This window comes from Lingula anatina, chromosome 10 (assembly GCF_051362555.1).
Source record: "Lingula anatina isolate TDL-2025a chromosome 10, LinAna3.0, whole genome shotgun sequence".
Lineage (NCBI taxonomy): Eukaryota > Metazoa > Brachiopoda > Lingulata > Lingulida > Lingulidae > Lingula > Lingula anatina.
Window position 1 is genome coordinate 15,538,970 of NC_141776.1, and position 27,254 is coordinate 15,566,223.

General features: G+C 39.4%; 3 protein-coding genes and 4 non-coding genes across 10 annotated transcripts; 2 read left to right on the forward strand and 5 right to left on the reverse strand.

The window, feature by feature from the left end:
* Nucleotides 1-103: 103 nt before the first annotated feature.
* Trnad-guc (transfer RNA aspartic acid (anticodon GUC)) lies at nt 104-175 on the reverse strand. Its single transcript has one exon. It is a non-coding gene; the product is annotated as a tRNA-Asp (tRNA).
* Nucleotides 176-516: 341 nt separating this feature from the next.
* Nucleotides 517-588, reverse strand: Trnad-guc (transfer RNA aspartic acid (anticodon GUC)). Its single transcript has one exon. It is a non-coding gene; the product is annotated as a tRNA-Asp (tRNA).
* Nucleotides 589-1,677: 1,089 nt separating this feature from the next.
* Trnad-guc (transfer RNA aspartic acid (anticodon GUC)) lies at nt 1,678-1,749 on the reverse strand. Its single transcript has one exon. It is a non-coding gene; the product is annotated as a tRNA-Asp (tRNA).
* An 854-nt stretch (nt 1,750-2,603) lies between these two features.
* Nucleotides 2,604-2,675, reverse strand: Trnad-guc (transfer RNA aspartic acid (anticodon GUC)). The gene has a single exon. It is a non-coding gene; the product is annotated as a tRNA-Asp (tRNA).
* Nucleotides 2,676-11,157: 8,482 nt separating this feature from the next.
* LOC106179168 (uncharacterized) lies at nt 11,158-22,427 on the forward strand. Of its 4 annotated transcripts, none has more exons than XM_086997194.1 (5): nt 11,170-11,497; nt 18,071-18,368; nt 18,678-18,840; nt 19,847-20,010; nt 20,743-22,427. In XM_086997194.1, the coding sequence occupies exons 2-5, from the start codon at nt 18,315-18,317 to the stop codon at nt 21,220-21,222; spliced, it is 861 nt and encodes a 286-aa protein (XP_086853320.1). In that variant the 5' UTR covers nt 11,170-11,497; nt 18,071-18,314; the 3' UTR covers nt 21,223-22,427. The 4 variants fall into 4 exon arrangements, with proteins under 4 accessions (XP_086853323.1, XP_086853320.1, XP_086853321.1 ...); XM_086997195.1 differs by having other exon boundaries at nt 11,170-11,380; XM_013562699.2 differs by lacking the exon at nt 11,170-11,497 and adding an exon at nt 17,613-17,917.
* LOC106179167 (leukocyte elastase inhibitor) lies at nt 12,559-14,756 on the forward strand. The gene has a single exon (XM_013562697.2). The coding sequence runs from the start codon at nt 13,029-13,031 to the stop codon at nt 14,373-14,375; it is 1,347 nt and encodes a 448-aa protein (XP_013418151.2). The 5' UTR covers nt 12,559-13,028; the 3' UTR covers nt 14,376-14,756.
* On the reverse strand, nt 22,240-27,066 carry LOC106179156 (integrin beta-2). Its single transcript, XM_086997198.1, has 8 exons — nt 26,919-27,066; nt 26,673-26,738; nt 25,828-25,925; nt 25,495-25,617; nt 24,561-24,653; nt 23,551-23,683; nt 22,757-22,870; nt 22,240-22,531 (listed from the first exon to the last, which is right to left on the reverse strand). Exons 1-8 carry the CDS (start codon nt 26,980-26,982, stop codon nt 22,509-22,511), a joined length of 714 nt encoding a protein of 237 aa, XP_086853324.1. The 5' UTR covers nt 26,983-27,066; the 3' UTR covers nt 22,240-22,508.
* Nucleotides 27,067-27,254: the final 188 nt, after the last annotated feature.

Here is a 27,254-nt window from a genome sequence, read left to right on the forward strand (position 1 = left end):
ATTGATGCTTTTTATATAATATATGGAATCTTGACAACGACATAGCACATTACGTTTCCTTTCACTATACTTAGACATTATCACAATAAATAAAATAATTAGTCTCCCCGACGGGGAATTGAACCCCGGTCTCCCGCGTGACAGGCGGGGATACTCACCACTATACTATCGAGGACAAGCTGTTTTACTTAATGACTTTATTAGAGGTGGCACCAGAACGCTTGAGAAGACGTTCCAACGCTTGAAAATACGTTGCAACTGTAACTCTTAATGCAAAAGCCTCTTAATAACACTACTGAAATTGCAAAGAACTGGTCCCTCCCTCTCTCTCGCTATCTTCTCATCTCTGTCTTTTCTCTTAAAATGTGAGCACTGTTATGGGTAGGACATCAATCAAAATAAATAAAACGCAGAACGTCGTAATGAGGTCTGTGTTGTTTCAAAATGAATATTTATAACATAAAAGTATTTTATTTACTTTCTGCCTAAAATGAGTGATTTTAGAAAAAATATTGCCTCCCCGACGGGGAATTGAACCCCGGTCTCCCGCGTGACAGGCGGGGATACTCACCACTATACTATCGAGGATTGGCTGAAGGTATCGGAATGATGTTCAGGTGTGAAATATGAAATGTTAATGCGTAGATGTGATATATGATTGTGTTAGAGGAGACATGACGCAGCATTTGATAACTCCTGACGTTGCAACAATAATGCTTAAACAGACTTTTCTGAAAGGTGATGTTGCAAAGAACTGGTTCCTCCCTCTTTCTCAAAAGTTTTTTCTTTGTTCTTCCTCTTTTCATTGGGAATTTGGCTAAGGTAGATTAAGTCAAGGCATTGTCATGGGTTAGAAAATCAAACAAAGTGTTGCGTGTTGCATGCAAGTAACGCGTTAGTAGGGTTAAATTTAGAGGCCTGCCTGTGTAAACGTTCTTCCATTTCAAAGACCATTTCGGATTCCAAGAAGAGTATAACTTCTATTCGCCTTGTTTACGAAAAACAATCTCTGAATTCGCCTTGAAGCATCGTCATGAGATATTCTCCCATGAAAAATGCCTCGATCTAGAAAAACCATTGTAAAACCATTTATGTCCAGAACAAGCATTTAGAGTCAGTGGTCTAATACTAAAAAAAAGGGAATGTGGGTTTATTTTTGAGGCAGATTTTATGTTGTTTATATACAGGGACCAAGAATGAGAACGACTGTCTTTTAATTATTTGAAAAAATGTGCCTCTTGCCCAGAAAGATTTACCTTAAGTTATGTTTTTTACATTAATTAAAATAATGAGGTCATTATATCCCTGTTTAAACAATTACTAATTGAAGTGGTGTAAAACAAACGTAGGGTAGGCCTAGTAATCTTTCGACTTAAAATGTGCTGAGTAATTCAACGAGTTTACAAAGAGAATAATGTAAAGATGTAGTGTCAGGATATTTCGTGAAATATAAATTTTACAATCTGATTTCTCTGACACGTTGTTTATTACACAGTTGTCCTCCTTGAAAATCAGACAAAGAACTGGACTAAAAAGAAAGAGATGACCACGTTACACAATGTCGACCATGTGTTTACGGGGAAAAAGCATAGAAAGTTTTTATGAGGTCATTATTGTGGCATAAATAATACATACTAAACCTTCTCTAATATCAGTGATGTTAGGAAAAAGTTCAGCCTCCCCGACGGGGAATTGAACCCCGGTCTCCCGCGTGACAGGCGGGGATACTCACCACTATACTATCGAGGATAGGCTACATAACACGTAATGATGACCAGGTGTGATATATGAAACATTAATGAGCAGACGTGATATTTGATTGTATTAGAGGAGACGCAACGCAGCATTTGATAACACCTGACGTTGCAACAATAATGCTTAAACAGACTTTTTTCAGAAGCTGATGTTGCAAAGAACTGGTTCCTCCCACTTTCTCAAAAGTTTTTTTTCTATGTTCTTTCTTTTTTTTTATTGAGATGTTGGCCAAAGTATCTTGAGTCAGGGCAGTGTTCTGGGTAAGGAATTCATCAATGTTGCGTGTGTTGCGTGCGAGGAACGCGTTAGTAGGGTTAAATTCGAGGCCTGTCTGTGTACACATTATTCCATTTCAATGACCAGTTTGGATTCCAAGAAACGTGGTTTAATGTTTATAACACGGTTGTCTTCCTTTTAATTCCAACAAACGCCTGGGCTAAAAAGAAAGAGAAGGCCCCTTCATGCAATTTTGATCATGTGCATACGGCAAAAAAAGAATAAGATGCTTTTATGAGGTCAACATTGTGACATAAATAAATAGAGTATACAAATAAAAGCAGCATACAACTTTGGCATAGTAGGATATCACAAGAAAATCTCAAGTTGAGAAGGTATAAAACTTTCAAACTTCATTTTGAGAAAGAAAAATACCTTGATATAATTCAAGATAAAGAAAAACGCCAAAGCCTAACCAAATTTAGAATCAGCAGCCACAATTTGCACATTGAAACAGGTCTCCACATCAAGGGTAATCCAACACTAGTTTTCTCGAAAACTTTTTTCTATGTTCTTCCCTTTTTGATTGGAATGTTGGCAAAAGTGTCTTCATTGTTGGAAAATAAATTTGCCTCCCCGACGGGGAATTGAACCCCGGTCTCCCGCGTGACAGGCGGGGATACTCACCACTATACTATCGAGGATTGGCTGTTGTTTTGAGAATAACTAGCTGTGAAATATAACACTTAAATGACCTACACAGTTCAGTAATTCAGCAAGGGAATACCTGTGTTTGCAAAAATAAATTCAGTTCCAACTATACTTGTCTGGTGACAAACACACAGAAGTTGTGATTAATGGGCCCAAGTGAAGCTTTACACATGGAACGATCTTGATAGAGGCATGAGTGAACTGTAAACATCAGGGCGATTTAAATCAGTCTATTTTAATTTTATTTAAAAAAATGTTATTTATGTTATAATTATAAATTTGTAAATACTTTTTATTCTCCTTAAATTGGGATGTAGGCCTAGGTTAACTCAAGGCAGTGCTCGGGGGTACATGTAGGACGTCAATCAAAGCGCTGCTTTAAGAAATTAGTAATGCTCTATAAAGTAAGGGTCATGTCTACGTCCACTTCTTTTGTTTTAATTTAAATGACGCTATTTGGATTCCAAGAGAAATATAACTTTGCTCTTTTTTAAATAAAATCTCTATGGCGCCGTCTGTAAAAAAACATTGTTAAAGGATTAGTATCCAAAGGACGTTTTAGAACGGTCAAATGGCTTAACAAAGAAAGGGAATGAGGGGTTTATGCTTTGTTTTTGAAGCAGATTGCGTGTTGCACAGGGGAGGTTAATGGGATTCTGCCGTCTTTTGAAGCGTTTAAAATGTCTTGTTTTTTTAAATATACATGCAAGCGGGTCAGCATTGATATCTTGAAGGCACGGTATTATTTTACCTTGTTTTGAAATAAGTGAATTATTAGTCGTTATTTAACTATTTGACGTGATGAGAGAATGGAGAGAGAAGAGAACACTTTTATCGATCTCGGCTAAGAAAATTGTAATATCTCATGTTAAGGTATATATTATAATTTTATTTGGTATATGGAATCTTGACAACAACGCAGTGTGGTACCGGGCCCGATACACTTGTATACAATTAAATAAAAACAGTTGCCTCCCCGACGGGGAATTGAACCCCGGTCTCCCGCGTGACAGGGGGGATACTCACCACTATACTATCGAGAATCGGCTGTCGTGTATCATTCTGCGACCAACTTTGAACTGTCATTGTGTTAGAAAAAACACTTTCCAAGTTCGATAACGCTTGAAGTTGCAACTGTAACACTTCTTCACTTTACTTACACATTTCGGATGCGATACTTATAAAAAAAGATTTAATTGTATTAAAATGACCTCTCTCCCTTTCTCGAAATATGTTCTTCTATATCCATACTCTTTGAATGGGGATATTAGTCAAGATATCACCACTTAAGCTTACTATGTCTCAAGACTATGGTATGGGATAGGGCATCAGTGAAATTGCTGCTTGAATCAAATGAGTTCCTTAGGTAAAAGAGAGGGCAATGTTTATGTCAATTTTTTGTTTTCATTTAAATGTCTTATTTATAAGAAGATTATAGCTTTACCTTGTTTACACAATCACCGTCACAAAGCCGTTTCTTCAGAAGACATATCTCGTTCTAAGCTTCTGCGGTGAACCATTAATGTCCAAAAGAGATTTTTATAGCGACCAAATGCCTAAACAAAGGCAAGATTTATATAGGGTTTTTATGTATACAGGGATTGTACATGGGATTTTGTTGCCTCTTAAGACGTTTGAAATATACCCCTTTTTTCTATGCTGGTAGGTCTATTATACTGGTCCTAATATCCTGACGGCATCGTTTTCAAATTATGCTTTTTACTCCTGTGTAGAAATGGCTATTTGACGTGATGTAAGACCGAAAGCAGAACAAAACAGTGATATTTCGATTTAGGAAAGAAAATGAAAAAATGATGAGTTACTATGCGTATTTTACTTCGTAGAATACGAGGGGAAAAAAACTTAAAGAATGCTGTGAAATTTCGTGAATGTTTTTTCAAAAAATCTCCAATAAATATCCAAGCCATATCTCCGACAAATTGTTTAGTAGACGGATGTCTTCCTAGTAGGCAGGACACAGGAATATCCAGAAAAAAACGGAGAATTCTTTAGTTTCAAACTTTGTGGAAACAATTCAGAAGGTCATGCTGAAAATAAGACAAGTCTTCACGAGAATGTGTAAATAACCACTCTGTATTAGAGGTCAGCTGAGTGACGACGTTAATTTCATACACACTTTCTCACAGTAGAGGTAAATGTAAATAATGAGCGATATCAATATCTACGGATATCTAGTGACAAATTAATCTGTGGCCCAGGTAGAGGGCAGTTACTGTCTAAACTAATACATACATGTATCTCAAAGCATCCAGTGGCGATTCTTGTCTAAAATCATGCAAGAGAATGCACAAGGCGTGTAGGACGTCCAGAGAGGAAGATGGATGTGTTTATTTATAGTAAAAAGAAATAGTGGTCTGCAAAGGAGACCAAACCAGCCGTTAACCACAAGCTTCAGACCGTAAAAAGAAAATGGTCGAGCCCAGTGCGTATATCAAGATGTCCTATCGCCTACTTGACCATGTCTGTCTTAGAGGTGAACTGGTGCGTTAAGCATCCCCAAAATAGAGGATTTAATCAGAGAATGACTTGTGAGTTACGTCAAAGTGGGCGCGGTTTGTTACAGGGACGTGCTTATTCTTTTCCTTTTGCACGCACTGCATCATTTACCCGCGTAGTAGGCCTACTTTTATTCTATTCCGTTCTTTTTTTTATACAGTAGCTTCATAAATGAGGAATTCACATTAGACAGCATCAAAGATAATTCTGTCACAACAATAAATAAATAAATAAATATAAAAGAATTTATTTCATTATATTTTCCTTGTCACAATTCTTTTTGCTTTTTCAAAATAACTGCATGTTTGGCTATAAACACAAAACCAAAATTTTCTTTCAGAATCAATGAAAAGATATATCTGCTTTTGAATAAATTTCAATATTTTGATTTTCACGTGTGTTGGTACAGTTGTACTCTCTGACCACAAGATGCACATGCGCTATAATAATTTGTTTCAAAAATGTTGAAAGTAAAGCACATGGTGTGATTTTTATAGTATTTTGATAGGCCCGTGATAACACAGGGTAGTGTGTCGCATAACATTTTCGGCTATATAATGAAACACTATTACTTTTCTGGCGTTTCTGAAAAACGAGAGAGACTCCTTAAAAGGTGTGTTACGTGATGCATTTCTGCGTGAAGGGGTGTGTGGCTGGCACTACAACACGCGGTAATGTTCACATTATATCAGATAACAAAGTACACATGAGGGACGAACTTGTACGTTTTACACCGAGTAAGGCGCCGTCATTATTCTTATTTGTGAAATGGAGGCCCCAGTGATCGATTGTAAGGCCGAATACATACAATACACGTAATTATGGAGGAAGGAGGTACATGTACATGTATATACCAGTTTACTAATATACACAATCATACAGGAATTTCCTTTTAATACCAATACACGCAACATCACATTTTGAGATTGGTGTGATTTTGACTCTGCTATTCAAAGTTATTGCTGTTGAAAGTATTTACTGGAAGGCGACGCAAGTTTTCATGTATATATTTATTTTTTCCAGGAAGTGGTAATATATCAGTTCATATACGTTATTGCGTAGAGGAACATATGTAAAATTAGTAACGAAGTTGGTTTATTTTCAACTCTGCTAATGTCATAAGTAATATTTAAAAATTAAATGCAAAAATAGCATGAAATATCTCATAACAAACGCTGTCCACGCCATAGGGGCCTCTGATAAATTACCTCACAATTTTTACTGATGGGCTGGAAGTGATCTAGGACCCACCAAACAAGTTTAGTGGGTCTTGGCAGTGATTAACCGTTACAGAACTTAAGCCTGGCATACAGCAATTATTTTCATTTATCCAGCAGCTAACATTAAAAATTGTTGTTAATCTCTAATATTTATGTCTATCGAGGGCATCCTCATTAGAGTAACATGATCTCCATGTAAACAGCCTCCTACCAAGACTAGCTATTATTACCCACCCACCCCCCCTCTCCTTCGGCATTCTGACTTAAAACATTGCAAGGATCCTTTCCCGTAGACAACATCGGTCTACGTTGTTCGATCCAACTCTGCGGGACTCCCGCTGAGTGCAATCAGCTTAACGAGGTGACACGCCTTCACTTTTTTTCCAACGCATTCGTATAATCACCAGCTTTTCCTTAATTCTACTCAACGCAAGTAGAAGCCGTGTCATTCAGTCAAAGTGATTGCGCTCAGCAAGAGTCCCCGCAAAGTTGGATCTATCTACGTAGACCGATCGCGTTTATGGGAATGGGGTCTAAGACATCGCGATATTTAGGCATTCTTCTCTGTCTGTGCATCGTAAAAGAACACCTGTACTGCTTTCTGAAACACTGTACATGTCTAGTTCCGCACATTTTCCCCGAGAGCGCACAATTGAATTAAAGCGTGGAATGTGAGGGCATCTTCAATTATACATTCCTTCTTCGTTATTAAAATATCATTTTCGCGGCACAGGTGTGTCCCCCGAGGCTTGGAGACGGCTTAATGGCGGGGACGCCAAGGATAATTATATACAAAGAAACCTGATATTTGCATGCGTCTGAGAAGCAGTGATGTTTAATTCTGTCTCTTAACGAGGCCACCTAAGACAAAATTGAATGCCATATGGTGAAATGAAATGTTTCCACCTACTGTTCCTTTCATCTGTTGAGCATGATGAATGTTCAAGTCAGAAATACGGAACCGGTCTGTCATTTATTGCTCACACTTTTCCCTGATAAACCCTAATCAATTTGCTCATCCGCTGCATAGATATACATGTGCATACAATTTTAATCGTCTCTGTTGACATGGATCGTGATTTCGTTTACTCATATAGTTGACTGAAATGATAAACAAATGACATAACGTACATTATCACACAGTAGTAAAATGGTGACGTGTGTCATTAAATTCTACCTATACGCAGTTTCACTCACTCACCAGTGACCCTAAGCGGTTTGACAAAATTATATCTTTTTATATTATATTTGGTTGCTCTCGTTTTAATTTTATAGCAAGATTATTTAAGAAAATTGACATTTTGAACTTTCGAACTTCTGACCTAATTACAGCTACATGTTTAGGTCTACACCTGATGTTCTTGAATGGGTTGAATGATAATTACATAGAAAAATTAATGAGAGACTCAAAGGTGTTTGATAATTAGATAAGATGGCATACAGGCAGTGTTGTCCTTTTGGCTAGTGATAAAAATGACCTAATCAGAGTGAGAGATCTAGAGTGTGTTGCAAATTAAAGTAGTCGACTAAAACCGTGAAAAGTCTATGTTAATAACACCACTACATAGGAGAAGGGGTCCAGCAGGTGCCACACAGCTATCTGTCATACGACAGACAATAGCGACAGGGCAGGTAGCCATTTCAAAGGGGGAGGGGTCTTATTTTGACGCTGAAAAGGGGGAAATTTTTAACCATCTGAGTTGGCCCAACTTGAGAGGTGGCTCAAATATGGATTCAGAGAGGACATTTTCAAGCATTTGTTCGGGCGGTTCTTTAAAACACAACGAGCCCTCCCCTCCCCCCCCAGGTCACACCCACCCATGGGCCTAGATTTTATTTCGGAAGGTATAAGGCAAATAACAAAAAATGGCGATCAAAGCGATCTCGGGGGAAATATTAGACAGTGGAGGATTCTTTGACCATCATATCAAAAACACGGATGGAAAGTGTTAATTTTGCCCCATTTCTTTTCTTTCTTTCTTTCTTTTTTTTTTTTTTTACTTTTTTGTTCAGGGGTGAGGGCGAGAAGGGAAAAAAGATGGGACCTCAGAAATAAAGGGAGGGGAACGTGTCCGCCGAGCCCTTTCCCGTTTCCTATATAATTGTACTAGTAAATTAATATACTGTGAGATAGTGACTTGATAAAGCCGCGGAAGTAAGATTGTATCTCAAAACAGTGGCCCCAAGTTATGACTACGTGATGATATTTTGTTTGGGGTTTCGCCGACGGTCATGCATGTTATGTCCAGTTCATGTCCAGTAATGAATTCCGGCCAAAGTGTTAAGTAATTACATTCTATCTTTCAGGCACAGATTAAAAATTTATCGTGTATGCTACAGTGCACTGTACATTTATAGTGTACATGAATCTACCAGAGGACAACTGAGTGATGACGTCATTTCTATAAATAAAAATCTCACAATACAAAGAAATGCACGTAAATAGTTTGATAAATATATTTATGTGAATACCTAGTGAAATCAATCAGTCATGTACACGTACTTGTACGTCAACGGTACCATCGAAGACACCTGATGCTCTTGCGGGTGACAAGAAAGAAATGATGAAACTCTTGGTCACAGGAAAACGCATGCATTTATCACATAACCTTTTAATATTCCTAATATTTATCATCACATTCTTGATATCATACACACTGTTCAAGTTGTACAAATATTTAGATAGCGATTGGTGAAGATGAAAAATAGCAAAGAAAAAAATCGAAGGCTGTACAGTGTTAAATAATATACTTGGGAATTATATATTGCACTGTGGAAATGTAGCTTTAGCGAGAGTATAATGATCGTCAATTTACTCGTGTATTGTTGCGTGTTGGCTCTAATGGACGATTTTATTTCATTTGTGGTTAAGAAAAATAGGAGACACAACCACAGTAAATGCACCTCTTCAACTGGCCGTTGTCAAGTGATACATCGATGACTGCATGCACCAACACCTACAGTATGATCTCGTGGTTCCGCGTTCGTTCGTCCCCTCTACCAAGGCTTTAGATGATGATTCTCTCTATAAATTCTTGCCTCTGCATGTACCAAGGCCACAGATTGATACTTTAAGTAGAAATCCTCAGTTAAATGTATGTCTCCGGCTAATTCCATACACTTTACTATACTATACAGAGAGAATTTAAATGTATGGGTTTATTAGTACCAAGCTAGTCTCTAGAGTAGAATACAGTACCGCGTTTGGGGATTCATTACGTTTTCGCCTGTTAGCTATATAATAAGAAAAACAAATCTGTAAGCTATTTATCAGTGTCATCTATGGGCAGAAAACATAAAATTTATGCCGCCCATTAAGTCGTGCACGTTCTGAAATCTTTATGTTGCTGCTGCGTGTACTTAAAAAGTGATGAATGATAATATGCGGCGTGAATAATAACGGAAGAGGGCAGATAGAGTCAGCACTACCCTCGTTGCCCTAGCGGTGGGCTGAAATACATAGATATATCAAAGGAAGATAAATACTGTATGATAAAATCATCTTTCTTAAGACCTGAAATACATACGCTGTACAGTGTACAGTGTACTACATGATATATGTAGCTGTCAAAACCACCGATCAGCTTAAACAGACTCCTAAACAGACAGACTATTGATCGTCTGCGTGAAGCATCATGTGTAACATACTGTTTGATGAATTAACCCGCCTGGCGTCACACACAGCTATCTGTTACCCTCTACCAGGGTGGCAGATTATATAGAGATCAACGAAAAAAATTCACATAGCCAAATGACTGTGTATTTATCTAGAAATAGACGTATTTTCATCGCTGATGGCCTAGGTACCAGTGCGTACTGAGAAATTTTTGAGCAGAACAACCACAAACACAACTACCCCCGGTACATGCAGGTATACTTTAAAGTCAGGCGATGCTACTGCCATGTCTCAATAAAGACAGAGAAGAATACCCTCATCCTTCTAATCTTTCTGGTAGTTACTTTTTGCCTTGGGGTGGGGGTGTGTGGCCTCCTCAATACCGCTTACCGGACACACCCTCTGAGCTGCAGAACACCAGTTTTTATGTGTTTTCTAGGCGGGACCTAGATGACAGGATGCAATTAAATTATTTTGCCGACGAGTCATTAACAACAGTAAAACTATATTTATCCTACACGTACAGCAACACCGCTCTCTGACCTCAGGGGATGGGGGGGGGGGGTGATAGTCTGTTACAAGAATGGTGAATGGCGCCCCTGTTTTATTACACCAGGCTGTTTAAGTGGACCAATTCCCACAGCGGCTCACAATTTAATTTTGGATACTGTTTCAAGAGCTCCTGATATCAGGGGCACATTCAACAGCAGCCTTTTAACTTAACCGTGGGCCTAGAATTTACTCACTTGTTTCGTTTTTGCGTCCGCCTTTTTTTTTTGCTCCCCGAGTTTCTTATCTTAGATTCTCTTATTATCAGTTGCAATATTGATGGTGTATTTTTAGAACTTAAATATCTTATATAAATCTATGGAAAGAGAAGCGACAGTAATGCCTACTATACCAGTAGCACATGTGCACACACTGTTGGTGTTTACTGTAAACAAAACTCAAAACATCTGATTGTTTACAATTTGCTCTCTGCCAATACATATACGATGTAATATATAAAAAGTCAACACCCTAGGAAAAAACTAAAAGGGCAAGAAAAAATGCGTCATGCCTGACAGATGCTATAATATCTGGCAATAAGCACCATTTATGAGAAACAACTCGGCACAGTGCCATAGTCCTTTCTCGCAATTCAACCGATGATATCGATGTGCCATAAATACTGGGACAAATACAGTGTACAGATCATAAACTGTCATACAAAAACTAGTGCGCCAAGTCAAAACAACCACCACTTATTTGATAACCAAGTCTGCCAGAGTGCACTGAAAACTGTGCACAAACTGCCATGGCTGTAAGATAACTATCACTGATGATGGAATCAAACCTGCCAGAGGTAATGTAATCAACTGAAGGTGTGAGAGAGGTCGTCCAAATGGTCCTGATAATGATAATGACAACGACAGTAATTACAGGACAAGGTGACAGAAACACAGCGCGGCCCCAGTTCAAGGTAACCTCTTTAACACACGTTCATAGTTAATTATAACGAACGCCGATATAATTAACGATATATTTCATGATCTAAGCAACCCGTGTGTCGTGCGTTCTTAATATAACTAAGGACACGTAAAAGTAACCAAGAGCGCTGTTATCGCAGAGAATCCGTGCCATATATATTTCCCATCATTTATTTCCTCGCGTGTGCAAAACTTGCTGTAGATAAGCCAGTATATTTATAGATATGTGTAATATAATTTTTCGTGCTGATAGGCGAGATTGTTGTTGCTCTACGTAATGCCACAGGAATCGAGAAAATAAGATTTTAGCATTTTCTTTCTCCTATATAACTTCTGTGAGTGTAGGAATTGTAATCGATGGTGACTCTGTCTAGAAGTAGTGTAAAAGAGAGACTGGAGTAGTGGTAATTAGTTAAAATATGTTTTTTTTTTTCTGATAAATGTTAATAAATAGCCTGGTTTAAAAAAAGCCACACTGTGTAACCCAAAAATGGTGGTTAACTACCCTGTTGCAGTATATATATATATATATATATATATATATATATATATATCAAACCAAACATTGGGTCTGCTTTAGTTCGTGATTAATCCATCCTCAGCCACTTACATAAAGTACGTGGATCCGTCTGCAACATATATTACTCATATATTTATGTTCTGGTTGTTTTAAAACAGGCGCAGTATTTCATTTAGAGTCGCTACCAAGTTAGCGTGGGCCAAAGTTCGCTGAAATGTGGGTTTAAACAGTGTTTACGCTTAGGACTGTTTAATGTACAGGAATAAGTAAAGCAGTTGCTATGTGGTGTTTACGAAAAACATAACAGTCGACGAAATACACCGTTTTTTGCTTAGCCATAATGGCAAGATTTGTGACGTAATTAGTAAAAACACAGGCGGAAAGCTGATTTCCAGCTCATGACTTTACCAGCTCATGATTTTGCCATTTAATGAGGTCAGATTTTCCAACAGGTGTGCAAGAGGCTACCGCGTCGCCTCCTGGGCAATTAACTCTCTGTCTCATCTGCAGGTGAAAGGCGGTACCTTAGTGACGACACTGAAGGGTGATAGGTCGTTTGGTGACAGGCACTCGACAAACACCACGTCACGACTCGCTTTGCCACTGGGTTATCAGATCGCTATCACTGCCCACGGTGAAAGTAATAGCTACAGGGGATTCGAGGATATAAACAGCCGCTGCGCCGAAGGCAAAGCAGCATTTTTATATTTAAAAGTCGCCGTGACGGAGTGGACTATACCGGTTTTAGAATAGCCGAGTTGGAAAACAGGTGGTGTGACTGTCCAGACTTTCGGTAAGAATACAGCTCGGTAAGAATACAAGTACTTCCACGATACTGTGCGTTTTATACTACAGTATTGAGAGATACATATAACACTAACCGCGTGGCGTGCTTGACGTGGAAGTTATAAATACGAGTGCCTTAGGCAGGAACAGTGAGTTTTTAGCTTCACAGACAATTCTGATTTTTCTGTTAACCACAGTGGGAAACAATCACGGCGGATATGAAGGCTTTCCTCTTTCTCGTCGCCACGCCGATTCTCCTCTTCCTTCACGGCACGGAGGGACAGACGGTCGTCCCCGATGATGTTCTCACACTTTCCACGGCAAACTTCGACTTTGCCTTGCAGCTCTACAACAAGCTGAAGGCAGGCGGTGATGGGAAGAATATATTTTTCTCACCGGTAAGCATCTCAACGGCGTTCGCTATGCTTCACCTTGGCGCGAAGGGCAACAGTCGGAGTCAACTCGAACAGGTGCTGAAACTGGACGCACTCAGCGGAAATAACGTTCACAAGGCATTCAAAGACCTCCACGCCCTTCTTAATTCACCGGCAACCAACGTGACCCTTCGCTCAGCCAACAGGCTCTACGCCAGCAACAAATACGAATCGTTCAAAGACCAGTTCTTCACGGACGCCAATGAATTCTTCGGCGCCTCAGTCGAGCGAAAAGACTTTGTGGGCAAAGCAGAAGCCTCGCGCCAAGAAATTAACGGCTGGGTGGAGAAACAAACCGAGGAGAAAATTAAGGACTTGATACCAGCTGGCGGCATTACACCGGCCACCATCATGGTGTTGGTGAACGCCATTTATTTCAAGGGATTATGGCAGGATCCCTTCAACGCCAGCTACACCACCGAAATGCCTTTCCGCACCGGCGCCGGGAGGTCGACCAACATAAAAATGATGATGATTCCCGGCAAAACCTTCCCGTATGCCGAGTCCGCGGCACTCAAGTCAAAAGCCATTGAAATTCCATACAAGGGCACTGTTAGCATGGTAGTCGTTGTCCCCGATGACGTTGACGGACTAGCTGCCCTGGAGGCGAAGATGGATGTCACCGCAGCAAATGTGCTTCTCGACAGCTTGGGCAGGACTGATGTGAATAAGTTTTATTTTCCACAGTTCGAGCTGAAAGAGTCCCAGTACCAACTAAAATCATTTTTGACATCCATGGGGATGACCGACATCTTCGGACCAAATGCCGATCTTTCTGGGATCGGCGGCAATCCCGGGGAGTTACAAGTCGACGAAGCTATTCACAAGGCCTTTATTAAGGTTGACGAGCAAGGAACCGAAGCGGCCGCGGCTACAGCAATAACCGTCCGTCTCACCGCCCTAACTCCACAAATCGACGAGTTCAAGGTTGATAGGCCATTTTTATTCTTTATTCGGGAGAAGATGAGCGGATCCATCTTGTTTATGGGTCGTGTTGCCAACCCCCCGCCCGTCGGGCAGCCCAGATCGAACGCCATCCGGGATGGAACGGAAACAGACGACAAGAGTTCCGCAGCAATTTTGGTGCCGTCATGGACTCTCCTATTGGTCATTATGTGGCGAATGTTGTAAAACGTGAACTTGAAATAGAACTCTGATGTGTTTGACTGTGCATATAAATAAGAAGCTGTAAAAATGTCGTTTGAGCTGAACACCAAAGACTGGCGATTAACGGACGTTGCTGTGTGATGAAGCTGAAACGCAAAGATCTGCACAGTTTTTTCCCTCATGTTTCTTCAGGGTTTGGTAAAATATTGTGGTTTTATCACTTGTGCGGGTGTACATTGTGTACCCACATGCACCGTCTTTTTACGAAATCTCATCAAATATTAATGGACTTTTTATCGCTGTAAAAGCTATGCTCCCTAATACCTTTTAAGCTTTAACGTTTTCGAAATCCTTTTATTTTGTGTACAGAAGTAATAAAGATTATCTTTTTATATAGCAACTTAAGATTTCTTTTTATCTTATTTAATGATGGGAGACATGGTTAAGGCAACAGCTTGTTTTAGTATAAGAAAATATATAGCTCTACGCAATGACTCTGTTTATCCCTCAACAGTTACATTGGAATGCCAAGTAGCAAAATTGACCCCGCATCTTCTAAGTTTTTGTTCCAACGTTAACGCGTTTAATGGCGTTCCCACGTAAAGTTGTTTTGTTTATCATTTTGTTACGTCTTCATTAATAGTTACATATTTTGATGCCCTTGGAAAAGTAATTCCTGCGGAGATTCCAGAACCTGTGTGCTATGAATGCATTAACAATTCTGTCTTAAAAGCGGGCCCAGCTAAGATTGTGCTAAGTGAGTGGTTGGGAGGGGGGGGGGGGTAGTGCCCCATTTTGACCGACAAATATGCTGCAGTAGAGGAGCACACTTTCAAAACTGTATATGAGGCACAGGAACGGACGGAGTGCTCGGCTTTGTCACGTTTGTTTTTCAGACTGGAATACCTCCGAAGCTAAGGAATCAAAAGAGCATGTGCCCCCCCCCCCCCTGCTGCACTCACTGTGAACTGCAGGCGTACATACGTGCATGCCAGGTCAAGTGAGCAGGTCGCTAATCTAACATCTCGAGACTCTATGATAATATTAAGTTTTATGAATCTATTAGGAGTCAGTCAAGGCCGCTTTTACACATTGCACAAACACATCTGTATGTGATGACTAATCTGACTAACGAGGGCAATACAAAACAAGTCCGATAACGCGACCTTGCCTATCTTGTACAGTTTATCATTATGGCATCCTGAGATTAAGGGTCCATTCCCAATGGAATTACATTCTACGTAGGTCGCATCAACGCCGCAGGGACCAATGCTATAATATGACTGCTCATGTAAAATGCAGGTATTTGACTGAGGTCAAGTGACTCTTAATACTTACTTAATTGCTAGTAGATGCAACATAACATAACCTGCCTCCACTACCCTTTCTGACGAAGTGATTTTAGAAAAAAAATGTGCAAATTGTGAAATTTTGTGGAGTTCAACTTATGAAAATAATAGCCAGGAATTTGATGATGATGATGATGATGGGGGGGGGGGGGGGGGGGGGGGGGAGTCATTCAGTAGAATAAGCTTGGGGTAAGGGCCCTTCTAGCCTGGATTAAGCCTATGGCAAAGAGAGGGTCTAAATAAAATTACCCTTTGACAATGTTTGTTACAACTAAAATTCGATGTTAAATAGGAATACTTTTTAAACTCTGAAAATATCCTGAAGATCTACAAGTCTTTTGACCTCAACAAACTTCCCAGGCTCGTGGCCATTTTCAGACCACTGAAAGGCTGGAACGGAAATTTTATCTCATATTTTATTCCTGTGATCAGCTAAAGGCTTTCTCTTGGGAAAGAGGCTGCTGACTGTACCTGTAGGCCCTTCTCTGATAAAAAGCGGTTGTTGATACCCTAATCGCTTAAAATCATAATTTTGAATGCATTTACTTAATGATACCTTTTTCAAGTGTTTCCATAAATAAACCCGTGCCTAGTGTACGTAGATATATGGCCTAAAGTAGTCAAACATAGATGTGCTTGGTCATTATTTCTAAATATTTTTCAAGCAAAAGTAGACTTCTAAGTTTCAGAGAAAGCAAACGTTTTTTAATCTATCTATGCCATATCTCTCTTTAACAGTAAGAAATAACCGTTTTTTTACTGAAGACTGAAGTAAATTTTTAAAATTTTAGAAAGACTTTTTTTAATGAGATTAAACATAGTTTCTGTATACAATGGCTTTATGAACTTTTACGGTATAGCGATTATAGGACCTAATGAATACATACATGGTATTGTTCTTGCATCTTTATATCCTCTCTCTCGGGATATGTGTTCTGCAGTGTCCTAAGTAATGTGAAACACAGAAATATTGGGTCATAAATCTCAGTAGTTTTGCTAAAGCATTTGAGAAAAAGTTACTGAAATCTGTGTATTTTTAACGTGAATAATAAGAAGGATAAGACAGAAAAGGAAAGTAAAGAAAAGACAACAGATGCGAGACATGGCCATAAATAAAGTAACAAAAAAGAGTTTAACTCATCTGTCACAATCTTGATTAACGCAATCTTAGAAGCTGCCAATCCTCGATAGTATAGTGGTAGCCTGTCACGCGGGAGACCGGGGTTCAATTCCCCGTCGGGGAGGCACATAATATTTTTGTCATCTTTCACCATCATCATTTTTAAGTTGGTTGTTCTTTAAATTTAATTAACAAAATTATTTTAAACTACTCATCAATAATGTTAGGTTAGTTAATGATAAAGTGCATTGACTTAATTTGAGACCTTCTGCATATTGATCAACGGGGTGAAGTGGTTAGAGCGTTACAGTTGCAACGTCTTTTCAACCGAAATGCGTTATGGGGTCTCCTCTGACACAATCATATATCACACCTGGCCATTCATGTCAATTTCCCTTCAAATCAATAAATACATATAAACGCTTTAAAAAAAAGGAATGTGAGTACTACTAGGCCTACTACTAGGTCAAAGTTCTCAATTTAAAATACATTCTTCCTTGCACTTGCATAAACTTTTGTTATATCTTCCGTTTTATAATTTGCAAGTGCGTGCTCGATTGAGAATTTTTTTTACTTCACTCATTTGTTCTAATCACTAAGAAGACACCCGTGTGATAAAAACATGAAAAAGAAAAGAGATTTTAAAACATTTCTTTCATCCATAAGACGCGTTTCAGCTGCAAAGGGTGAGTTGGCCTGCACCACCGGAAAATTATATTCCACTGCCTGTTTCCTTAAAAATAAATTTTCAGACGGCAAACTGCTTGTGACGCTCATATGACGCTAAACTAAACGGACGCCAATCCTCTTAGGAAGTTCAAAGCCAAATCCTGTCGGAGTAATTAAGTCATATGTGCTTGCGTATTTCGAGGGCTGCTTAATCGACTGAAACATAATAACGTTATGCCCAGCACGCCAGCATCAGCTGTTTAAAATCGCTGAAAGTCTCTCAAGGATCTTGCCGTGAATTGTAATTCATTAGTGGTTGGCGGAACGCATTCCCAGTGCTGATCTATTGTAGGAAGGTTTACTCAAAGCCCGTTGGTTGCGGGCGAAAGTGTGCTCCCCGACAGAAATAGATTGACCACATAATTACTGTACGAGCGGTGATTGCCATTTTATGATACGCAGGCACGAAACACCTGCAACATTTGAAATTATCATGGGTATTTTTTTCTTCACTTTTTATGCACGCACAATTTTTTAATAGCTACTCAGACACTTTTTCACATCTGAGATTAATTTTTCAGAAAACTATGACCTGCAAAATGCTTTACTACCGCTGATACAAAGAACTTGTGAGAACGAACAAGATATTCGATTTACCCTTCTCAGCTTCGCACCGAAGAATTTCGCTAAGCCAGCGAGGTTCAGCGCCTTCCGACGCTAAGGTTGTGTTAAACAGATTTAACCGACGAAAGCGTTGGCTTTTAAATTTGCTGCCCTGACCCACTGGAGAAAATCACTAGGAGTGAGGCTTTTCAAGTGGCAAAAATGGAGTCTCTGTACACTTTACTATTTCTCATTGGGACCGTATGGTTTCCGCAGGTAAGATCTTTTCATTGTTATTCTCCTGCGCTTACTTAGTGTATGGAGTATTTACCCAATATGTGCATGTATATTGTAGCCTTTACTCAATTGTAGAATATATAGTGCTCCTGCATACAAGACAAGCACGGTACATCTAGTTCATGTGCCTGACATGTTTTGCTTCTCCCGTTAAGGCATTAATTGAAAATACAGGCCGTGCCTCCATTTATTCGCGCAGATTTTCGTTGATTGAAGTACTGATTGCCTAAAAATTCTCCAATTCAGTAGTAAATTGATATCATATCTACTATTTATGCCAATGGTAAGGCTGAACCACTGCTGCTCGGGTCTATGACAATACGGCGGGGTGAGGGAGGGACTTCCTTCCGAATTGAATACTCAGCGATGAAAAAACCCAATGTGTTGTGGTCATTGCCGACTGGAATGCTGCTCACAGATAGCCGACTCCCCGGTCAAGAGAGAGAATTCAGTGAGTAGATCGCGCTAGCTGTTTTATATTTGGTTTCAAATTTACATTGCTCAGCCTGTCAACAAATTAATTTCCTACACTGTTGCGCGCAAGGAAGTTGTTTATCGTTAAACACAGACGTTTGTTTATAAACATCTTGCTTCTATAGTCAGCAAGTTAATTTTTGTGTCTGAAACATCAGAGGTTGCGACAAAAGTCTTAGGTGCACACACACACACACATGCAAGCGCGCGTACACACACATGCGCACACACATGCAATATTAAGCACAGTGGGTTAAAACTATCTAAATGCTTTTATTCAAGCAGAGTGTGACCTACATTTGTTTATAAATTACGTCCCGGCGAGCGCTTGCCAAATACACAACTGTCGCTGAAGAAATAAACAGCTAAATTAAAAATAGGCAGTTTCGGTGCAGCTGTGCGGTCTGATGTCAGACAGGCCGTCAAAAGTGACACTTCCCGCTCTCACAGCTATATTGCAAGAAACAGCAAACGGTTCAATGTCGATAACTTTCTAATTAATCGTTCCTTTAATACACATCTCACAAAACCTCCATCATTTCCCTAAACTGCGTTGTAGGCCAGAGATCACTTAAAATCAAGTAGTGGAAGTACTGGCAAAAGTCCACTGATGAAATCGAAGCATGAGTGCGTTATCTTCACATTGAAGGACAGTTTTTCTATTCATTTCTTCAGCGCGTTTATATACATCGCTTTTATAATTTCATTCGAACCAAACGGGTTTCATTGCCATTACTGTTTTGTCTCTCCATCCTGCTGTACAATTTCGATGCTATGCTTTCATGCTTATTCGGTAAAACGCCAAAGCATGCAATAGTCGCGCAATACAAACCAATGTAAATACTCGTTTTATTTCACCACGAATTAGTCTATAATTCCCCATTTGTATTGCATAAATAAAAAAAAATCTGAATATCTGAGATCTGAAGAAAATAAAACGATCACAGCACGCGTTAACACCCCTTTGTGGTGTTTGCTTTCAGGCTCCCTTGCAGCGGATGAGGCGAACTTGACCCACAGTTTCACTAACAAGACCGGACAGGGAGACGTCACACTGCAATTTTACAACGTGGACGAATCCCGTATAGCGGTCAACCACGTGGTCTACATTTACGAGCTTGGGCGTGGTCTTCACACACACAGGAAGGTAATGATCTCTCCGAGGTCAATGTGACCTCAAACGGAATCTTGATCATTTGTGTTAAATGCTCATTTTTTTTTCTCGTTTCTACAGTATAAGGTAGGCTCGTAGCTAGCAATTTCAAAAGGAGGGGTCCTTCTTCTGAAAAAAAGTGGACCTTATACCCTGAAACCTTCGTGTACCTAGAAAAAATTTTACCCAGAGGATAACTTTTCCGGCAAAAATGGTTCTTTCGAATCCCCCGAACTCCCCCTGGCTAGGGGCCTGCCTGAGATCCTCACAGCCAATACTTCAGCATGACAACAGCCCTGCTTGCCATTTGGCGTCAACTAGCTTGCATGCATTCACCAGGGGTTGTATAGTGTTGTCGTTTTTAAAGTGAAAGCCACAGGAAAACTGGTTTCCTATTGCCAGTAAGCCAGTATAAGATTAAGGGGAAAAGGCTTGCGGTTAGCTTAGTAATTTTAAATTCAGTATTTTAGATTAATTTAGATGTGTTGCAGTTTTTAAGGTTATCAGATCCTCATGTACTTTAACAAAAATTCAAAATTGATCGTTAGCGGCCTATTTGGTACAATACCTATTTCTATCTCATAAAAAAATGAGCTTTACACTTCATAGCCCGACTGGCCTCAACGTCATATCCACGCGTGATAGTTTTTTTAATATCTCAACTACGTTGGTTGTCTTTCGGGAAGTCTTAATATACTAAATATCAACTTTCATTCTTTTTCAAAGGAAATATATGGAATCTCCGGAATGAGGAACTACAAGATAAGTTTCAATCTCACCAACGTCAATCTCAACAACCTCACCGACGCCATCTTGGTTTTCCCACAATTCGTCCCCCCTCCAAAGAGTTTCGACCTCAGCGCCCTGGGCGGCAATATCAACATATCATGTGGTGTCGAAATCACACAGAGTGTCGGCAGCGTCCAGGGTGTCTATTTCAAACGCTACAAAGTCCGCTCTGGCTGGACGAATTTGAACGAGTTAACCGCCATGGTCTATAGAGAGACCCTGTCCAATGGAAGGTTTGTCATGTTGGAGTTGAAAAACATCGAGGACAGGGACACCGGTTATTACAGTTGTGGGGCAGATACCATACAGGCAGTTCAGAATACCGAGGGAACGATGGAATTTAACGTCCTAGTGAAGGCGGAGACTTTGACAAAAATCCGATACGTAGGTCCCAAGTTTCTTCCTCCTCGGGGTTAGATGTCAGAACGAACTTTTGAGGAATTCAGGGACTTGCTGAGAATGTTTTGTATAAATATCTTGAGTGAAAGATACATGTTGCAAGGGCAAGTATTTGCAACGACAGTTTCTAGGAAATACGCACAGTAACTGCAGTTAAATTTGAATTTCAATTTTAACATTGATAAAGGCACTGAGATAGACCAAGCCCTGAACAAGGCTGGTAAACCAGAAACTGCAGAACTGTAGAGCAATGTAAGTGCTCGGAATCTCTGTCCATATCTTGGTTCATATAAGAGACAAGGAAGCAACAAATGCTGCAGCACTGAAGCATGTGAGTGATGGTGAGTTTTCCATACTTACTCAATTAATATCATGCTCCTCAAATACTGAAAATATCTGTAGCGAGAGCTACATCGCAAACAGAAACATTTTCTTTGCAAAGCCAGGATGAGGTCGACACTTAATTTTTGGTAACAGTTCGAGGCGACACCTTTAAGGCAGTTCTTAGCAACTGTCTCTCCGTACTCTTACATGTACAAGTAATTTTTATATCAAATGTATGTGGTTGTATACTTGATAAAAACTTAAACACTCAAGATTTTATACATTAGCGCTTTGTCTTGAAAAGAAATTAACCTCAACTTAGGTAAACACCTCCTTAGACGGGCTACTTCATAAGGAATGTAAGGCTGTATTCCCAGAGCTTTTAGATCGATCTATCCCCGCGGGGAGTCTCACTAGATTACTGTCAGAAAATCCGGCTTAAATGTCCGTCCCGCCTACTACAAGCTGTAAGGGGGTAATTATCTTTCGTGTCCGCTCGGCTGACAGCTATTTAGCGTGAACCCCCAGGGAGTTAGGTCGATCTAAAGTAGATCGATATAATCTCTGGAAATGGGGTCTAAGACTGCATTTCAGTTTGTCACGGCGATTTGATTTTCTAAGTACGTATCTAGGTTTTTACGTAAATTCATTTTGTTAGAAAAATAGTATCATGGGTAAGTATCAAGGACAAAGACAAGGAAACGTTTCGGATAAGTAGTGCACATACCAACAAAGTTTTATTCATATCATTCAGTTTTTTTAACGTTCCTTATATACAAAATTGTAGTGTCGTCAATGCGATGATAATACCGGTACAAATTGAGTAATTTCATCTTCATATGCTGTTTATGTAGAACCCATAGGTATATGTGAGGAAATAATAATTACTCATTAAATTGTGATGGTCAATTACTTTATTACGTCCGGTCATTTTGTGTTGCATAATTTGTGGCATGTGGCATCTCTCGTGAAAGAGACATCTATCGACCAGGTGCAGGGCAGACTGGAAAATAATACACAAACTGCTGTAAACTAATTACTTCCTAGCACTTTCAACTTTTTTCTATAATGCTTTAAAAATGTACATAGCCATATTTAGTTCCAGCGGCAAATATTAGTACACGTACACTGTATCTCCGAATAATCTTTAATTTTCAAACATTTTCTTTGAAATATTTTGAAAAACTGAATTTAAAGTTTTTTTGCATTATCAAAGACCTGTACAAACCTTGTGTTCTTTCGACGAACACACCTATCTGGCTATTTCTATTGAACTTGTACTTGAAGAGCATGGTGCAGTCGTCGTCAGTCCGAAAACGACACATAAAGCCACGCGGTCGGCCTGAAAGGTTGTTATCAATAAATTAAACCAAAGAATATAAGTTGAAAAATGTTGAGTTAATTGTCACTAGTGTAGTACAACAAATACTAGATTATGAATAATGCAATTAGGGCTACACACATAACACATCAAGAATTACTAACGTGAAAAAAGAGAAAAAATTGCATCAGAACAACATCATCCATACCCATAAACACAACATACCGTGAATGCATATTAGTTTTATAATATCAATAATTTGTTTTTATACACACAAATACGAGCAAATGTGTATGCACCTTCTCAAAGAGACAGGTCTGCTGCACTCTCTGTGGTATGACTACAAATACATTGAACTGTACGGGGTCACTAATTACGTGCTTATTGCCATTAAAACAGTTTGACCAACATAAATAAATGTATTTCTTTAAATAAGAAAATTAATGATAAATATCTAACCTGCAATTATTATGCCCATTATGCCCAGATTTGGAAACACCCTCAGGCCACGGTTGCACAAAAAATCTGAAGTCAGATTCATGGCTAAGAACTTAATTTCCAACGTTGCATACTCACATGCACATATCTCACCCTATCAGGAACAGTGTAACAGCACTCTCATGGGAATTCTAGTCAACTATGCCAGGGCCTCGACTTAAGTTTTTTTGTGAAACTGGGGCCAGGTTTCCATCTACCCTCACCTGCCACGCTGTCCACTACTCTGATATTATATTTGCGGCAGTCCCGTGCGTACTCCTCCTGATTCAAAGGTCCTCCAAGTCCCAGCATAAACTGAACACACGCCTTCAGCACCTGGCATTTATCTGGACAAGTCTGGGAAGAGATAAATCGTGGTTTTGATTTACTAAATACATTCAGTCAGTTAGTCGTGTCAATCGTCGGTTAGTTGGTCAGGCCCCTATTTCACACAGACCACGAATCCCACGAATCGCCAGGAATTGACAAATTTTAGGATTCGTGAGGATTCGTGAGATTTTGCCAATTTTCTGGTCTAATTCGACACGCTCACGATTCATTTACGATACAGGTACGATAGTATTACGAATATTCGTGGGATTCGGCTGGAATCGCACGAATATTGTCCAGAAATTCACTACGATTTTTTGGAATCGGGAGTTCGTGGTCAAAACTATGAACAGCTCAAAATTTTTGCCACGAATTCCTGTTGGTCAAGAAGTGCAAGAACTGACTACGAATATATATGAATCTGTTAAGAACTTCACGAACTGATTACGATTCAACCACGAATCCTGAAATTTTCAATACCTGGCGATTCGTGGGATTCGTGGTCTGTGTGAAATAGGGGCATCATATAATCAGTCTATCAGTCGGCTAGTCGAGTTGGAAGTCAGTCTAGCATCCTGTTAGCCGGTTAATTAGTCAGTCAATCATTCGATCAATCGGTTATTCGGGAGGACGGCTGGTCAGTCTGCAGACGATCAAACATGCCAACCAACCAACCAACTTACCAACCAGCCTTCAAGGATACCAACCAACTCATTGACCGGAAATTACCTCGAATATTAACTAAAACATAGAATCGAATTCCAAAATATTTTACAAAAAGTATTTAAATGTCAATTTCTGACCATCAAATATCAGTATGCATTAAGTCTTATTTGATAATCAAGCTGATTAATATGAGAGTTAAAAATAATTGCAAACTATTTTCGACATAAGTTTTACTTACTGGGCAGTCCTCACACGTGGGTCCGAAGTAATAGGAATCCCGCTCACACCTACACTTTCCACATTCGCACTGGCCTTTTCCATTGCATATTTTCTTCAAGAGTGAATAAATTAATAAATATAAGCGGGAAGTATATACGTTTTTAAAGTAATTATTGGCTTTTGAATTAAGAAAACCTGAATCTGAAATAAATCACAAAAGGTTTCTCCTGCGTTTGCTTTTATGAAGTAATTACGACAATTTCTTTCAAAACGGCACTCAACCTTCTACTCTCAAGGCTGTGGACACTATGAAGATTGAATTCAAAAGCATGACCACCTTAAAGTTATAGATGACACATTCTCAGTTTAATCCGTGCCACTCTTTAGAAAATACAAAAGGCAGGTAGGATTATTCTGCGTTGGTGTTAAAATATAAGTGTTTATATGAATACATGGGTTATTAATAAACTAAAAAAATGTTTTTTTTAGTTGAACGGGGAACCAATAAAACTAGTTAAGAATTGGTGTAGAGTGTATACCCTTTACTTTCGATAAAAACTAACGTTCGCAACCCACTGTTGGCGCTTTCTACAACGCTTAAGAAATATCACCTTTTGTATTGCACGTAGCCTTTTCCGGAACGCTTTAAAATAGCTTAATTAAATACTTGTGGTCAGTGAACACTTAATATTTTATCTCAATCACTCTTAGGCAGGCTACTCCACAAAATGTGAAAATCTGCGGCACGTCAGTAAAGTACACTATTTGTGTAAAGTTTGCATAATTGTGATTTCCCCCATTATAATCGATGTTTTGTACTATTATACTTCAATATGAAGTAAATCCACAGGTTTTAAAGCCAGATATAAAACAGTTACACAAGTGTCACACAAAATGAGTGCATCATTGGCCATAACGCGAGTCAAATGTTTAGTCATTTTGTGATATCTTACCCCATTGCTGGCGACACAAGCACTTTGTGATAGAGGGCACTCGCATGCTTCACCAGTGAACCCTTGCTGACACTCACACACCCCGCATTCACATCGGCCTCGGTCTGGTCCACCACAAATTTTCTATAAAAAGTTATATTAGAATATACGAATGCGATCACATATTAAAAATATTTGAATAATTGCTGTCCAACAAACGCAAGCAGGAGTACAGTATTTAATGAACTAAATCTTAATCAAGACACATATTAATGGAAAAGGGACATTTAACAAGCTAGCGGTCTGGATAACAGCATTACTGAGGCTTTATATTACTTGCCACGGCTGCCCTACCCCGTTGCTATAGGAACAGGTGACTGAGGAGCATTGACAACTGTCTCCATAGAAACCTGGCTGACATGCGCAATGGCCACAAATACACTCGCCATTTCCTGAAACATGGTATGGATTTCATGGTAACGAGGCCAATGCTTAGATATTATGTTGATCTAAATTCAAAAATATATTCAATATATAAATAAATGAATAAAGAACGAACATGTGTCTTTATTCAATGCAATAATATGTCTTTTAAAAGAAAAACATATCTGTAAGCCATCAGAATTGATTAGACTCTCAAAGTGGAAAGGTGGAAAGAATGGGCAAATATTCATTCCCAAGATGTCGTAAACCTGGTGTAACGGGGCTTTATCAACACTTGGGCCTTGTACTCTTCCAGGGGCAGATCCAGAGAAATTTTCTGACAGTCTTCCGAATTATCTTTGTTGATTCATCCTCCATTTTTGACCGTCTTCCGACAGAAAAAATTAGACACCCGTCAATGTAAACTCGAAAATCTGACCGTCTTCCAGAAGACCCAGAAGACGGCCTAAATCCGCCCCTGTCTTCAACTGGATAGACTGAGTCTAGTGTGTGTGTGTGTGTGTGTGTGTGTGTGTGAGAGAGAGAGGCAGAGAGAGAGAGAGAAAGAGAGAGAGGCAGAGAGAGAGTGAATCACTGTCTAGTCAATCCAATCTCTGCAGAAAATATAGTCTCCTGCAGGAAATTGTGATATTGCGCACTGCACTCAGCAGTATATAGGCCTACATTAGTATATAGATCTGGATTGGCTGAGACACGTGTGTGTGTGCATGTGTATGTTAATGTGTGTGTGTGTGTGAGTGTGTGTATGTGTTTACCTCCACACTCTATTCCCCTATTTTCCGGGCAACTCCCAGCATCCTCCTCGCACTTGTATTTCGAGGCTGCAATAAAAATTAGACGTCAAAATCAAATCATGGAGGGGTCACCCACACAAGCTGTGCTGAATGCTCTGAAGAAACAGTAAAACACATCGATTCTTATATCATAAATGATGTCAATGACGTCTACGCAAAATTATTCTCTTAATTCTATTCCTTACGCGAAACGAAAAAAATAATTACCCTGGATCGGGACAACAGCAGCGGCGAGAAGACACCCAAGTAGCAACATTCTCATAACACGCATAACTGCAAAATGTAGTCATGGCGTGTTACCCATGTACATATACTACTACTGCTCCGGAAATCGGGCACTATTTGGTTCACTTGAATCAGTTGGTAACAGGATAAGGCCAATGAATAATCTATTTGGCATACGGCACACTTAAATTGAGAGGTGCATCTCATCAGCACCCCCCTAATGTTTTACCCTTTAAAAAGGGAAAAACCCAATTGTTATAGTACATTCCGAGTAGAAATGAGAAGAAAAGCTTGACCTAACCGTAAGACGTGATGCCT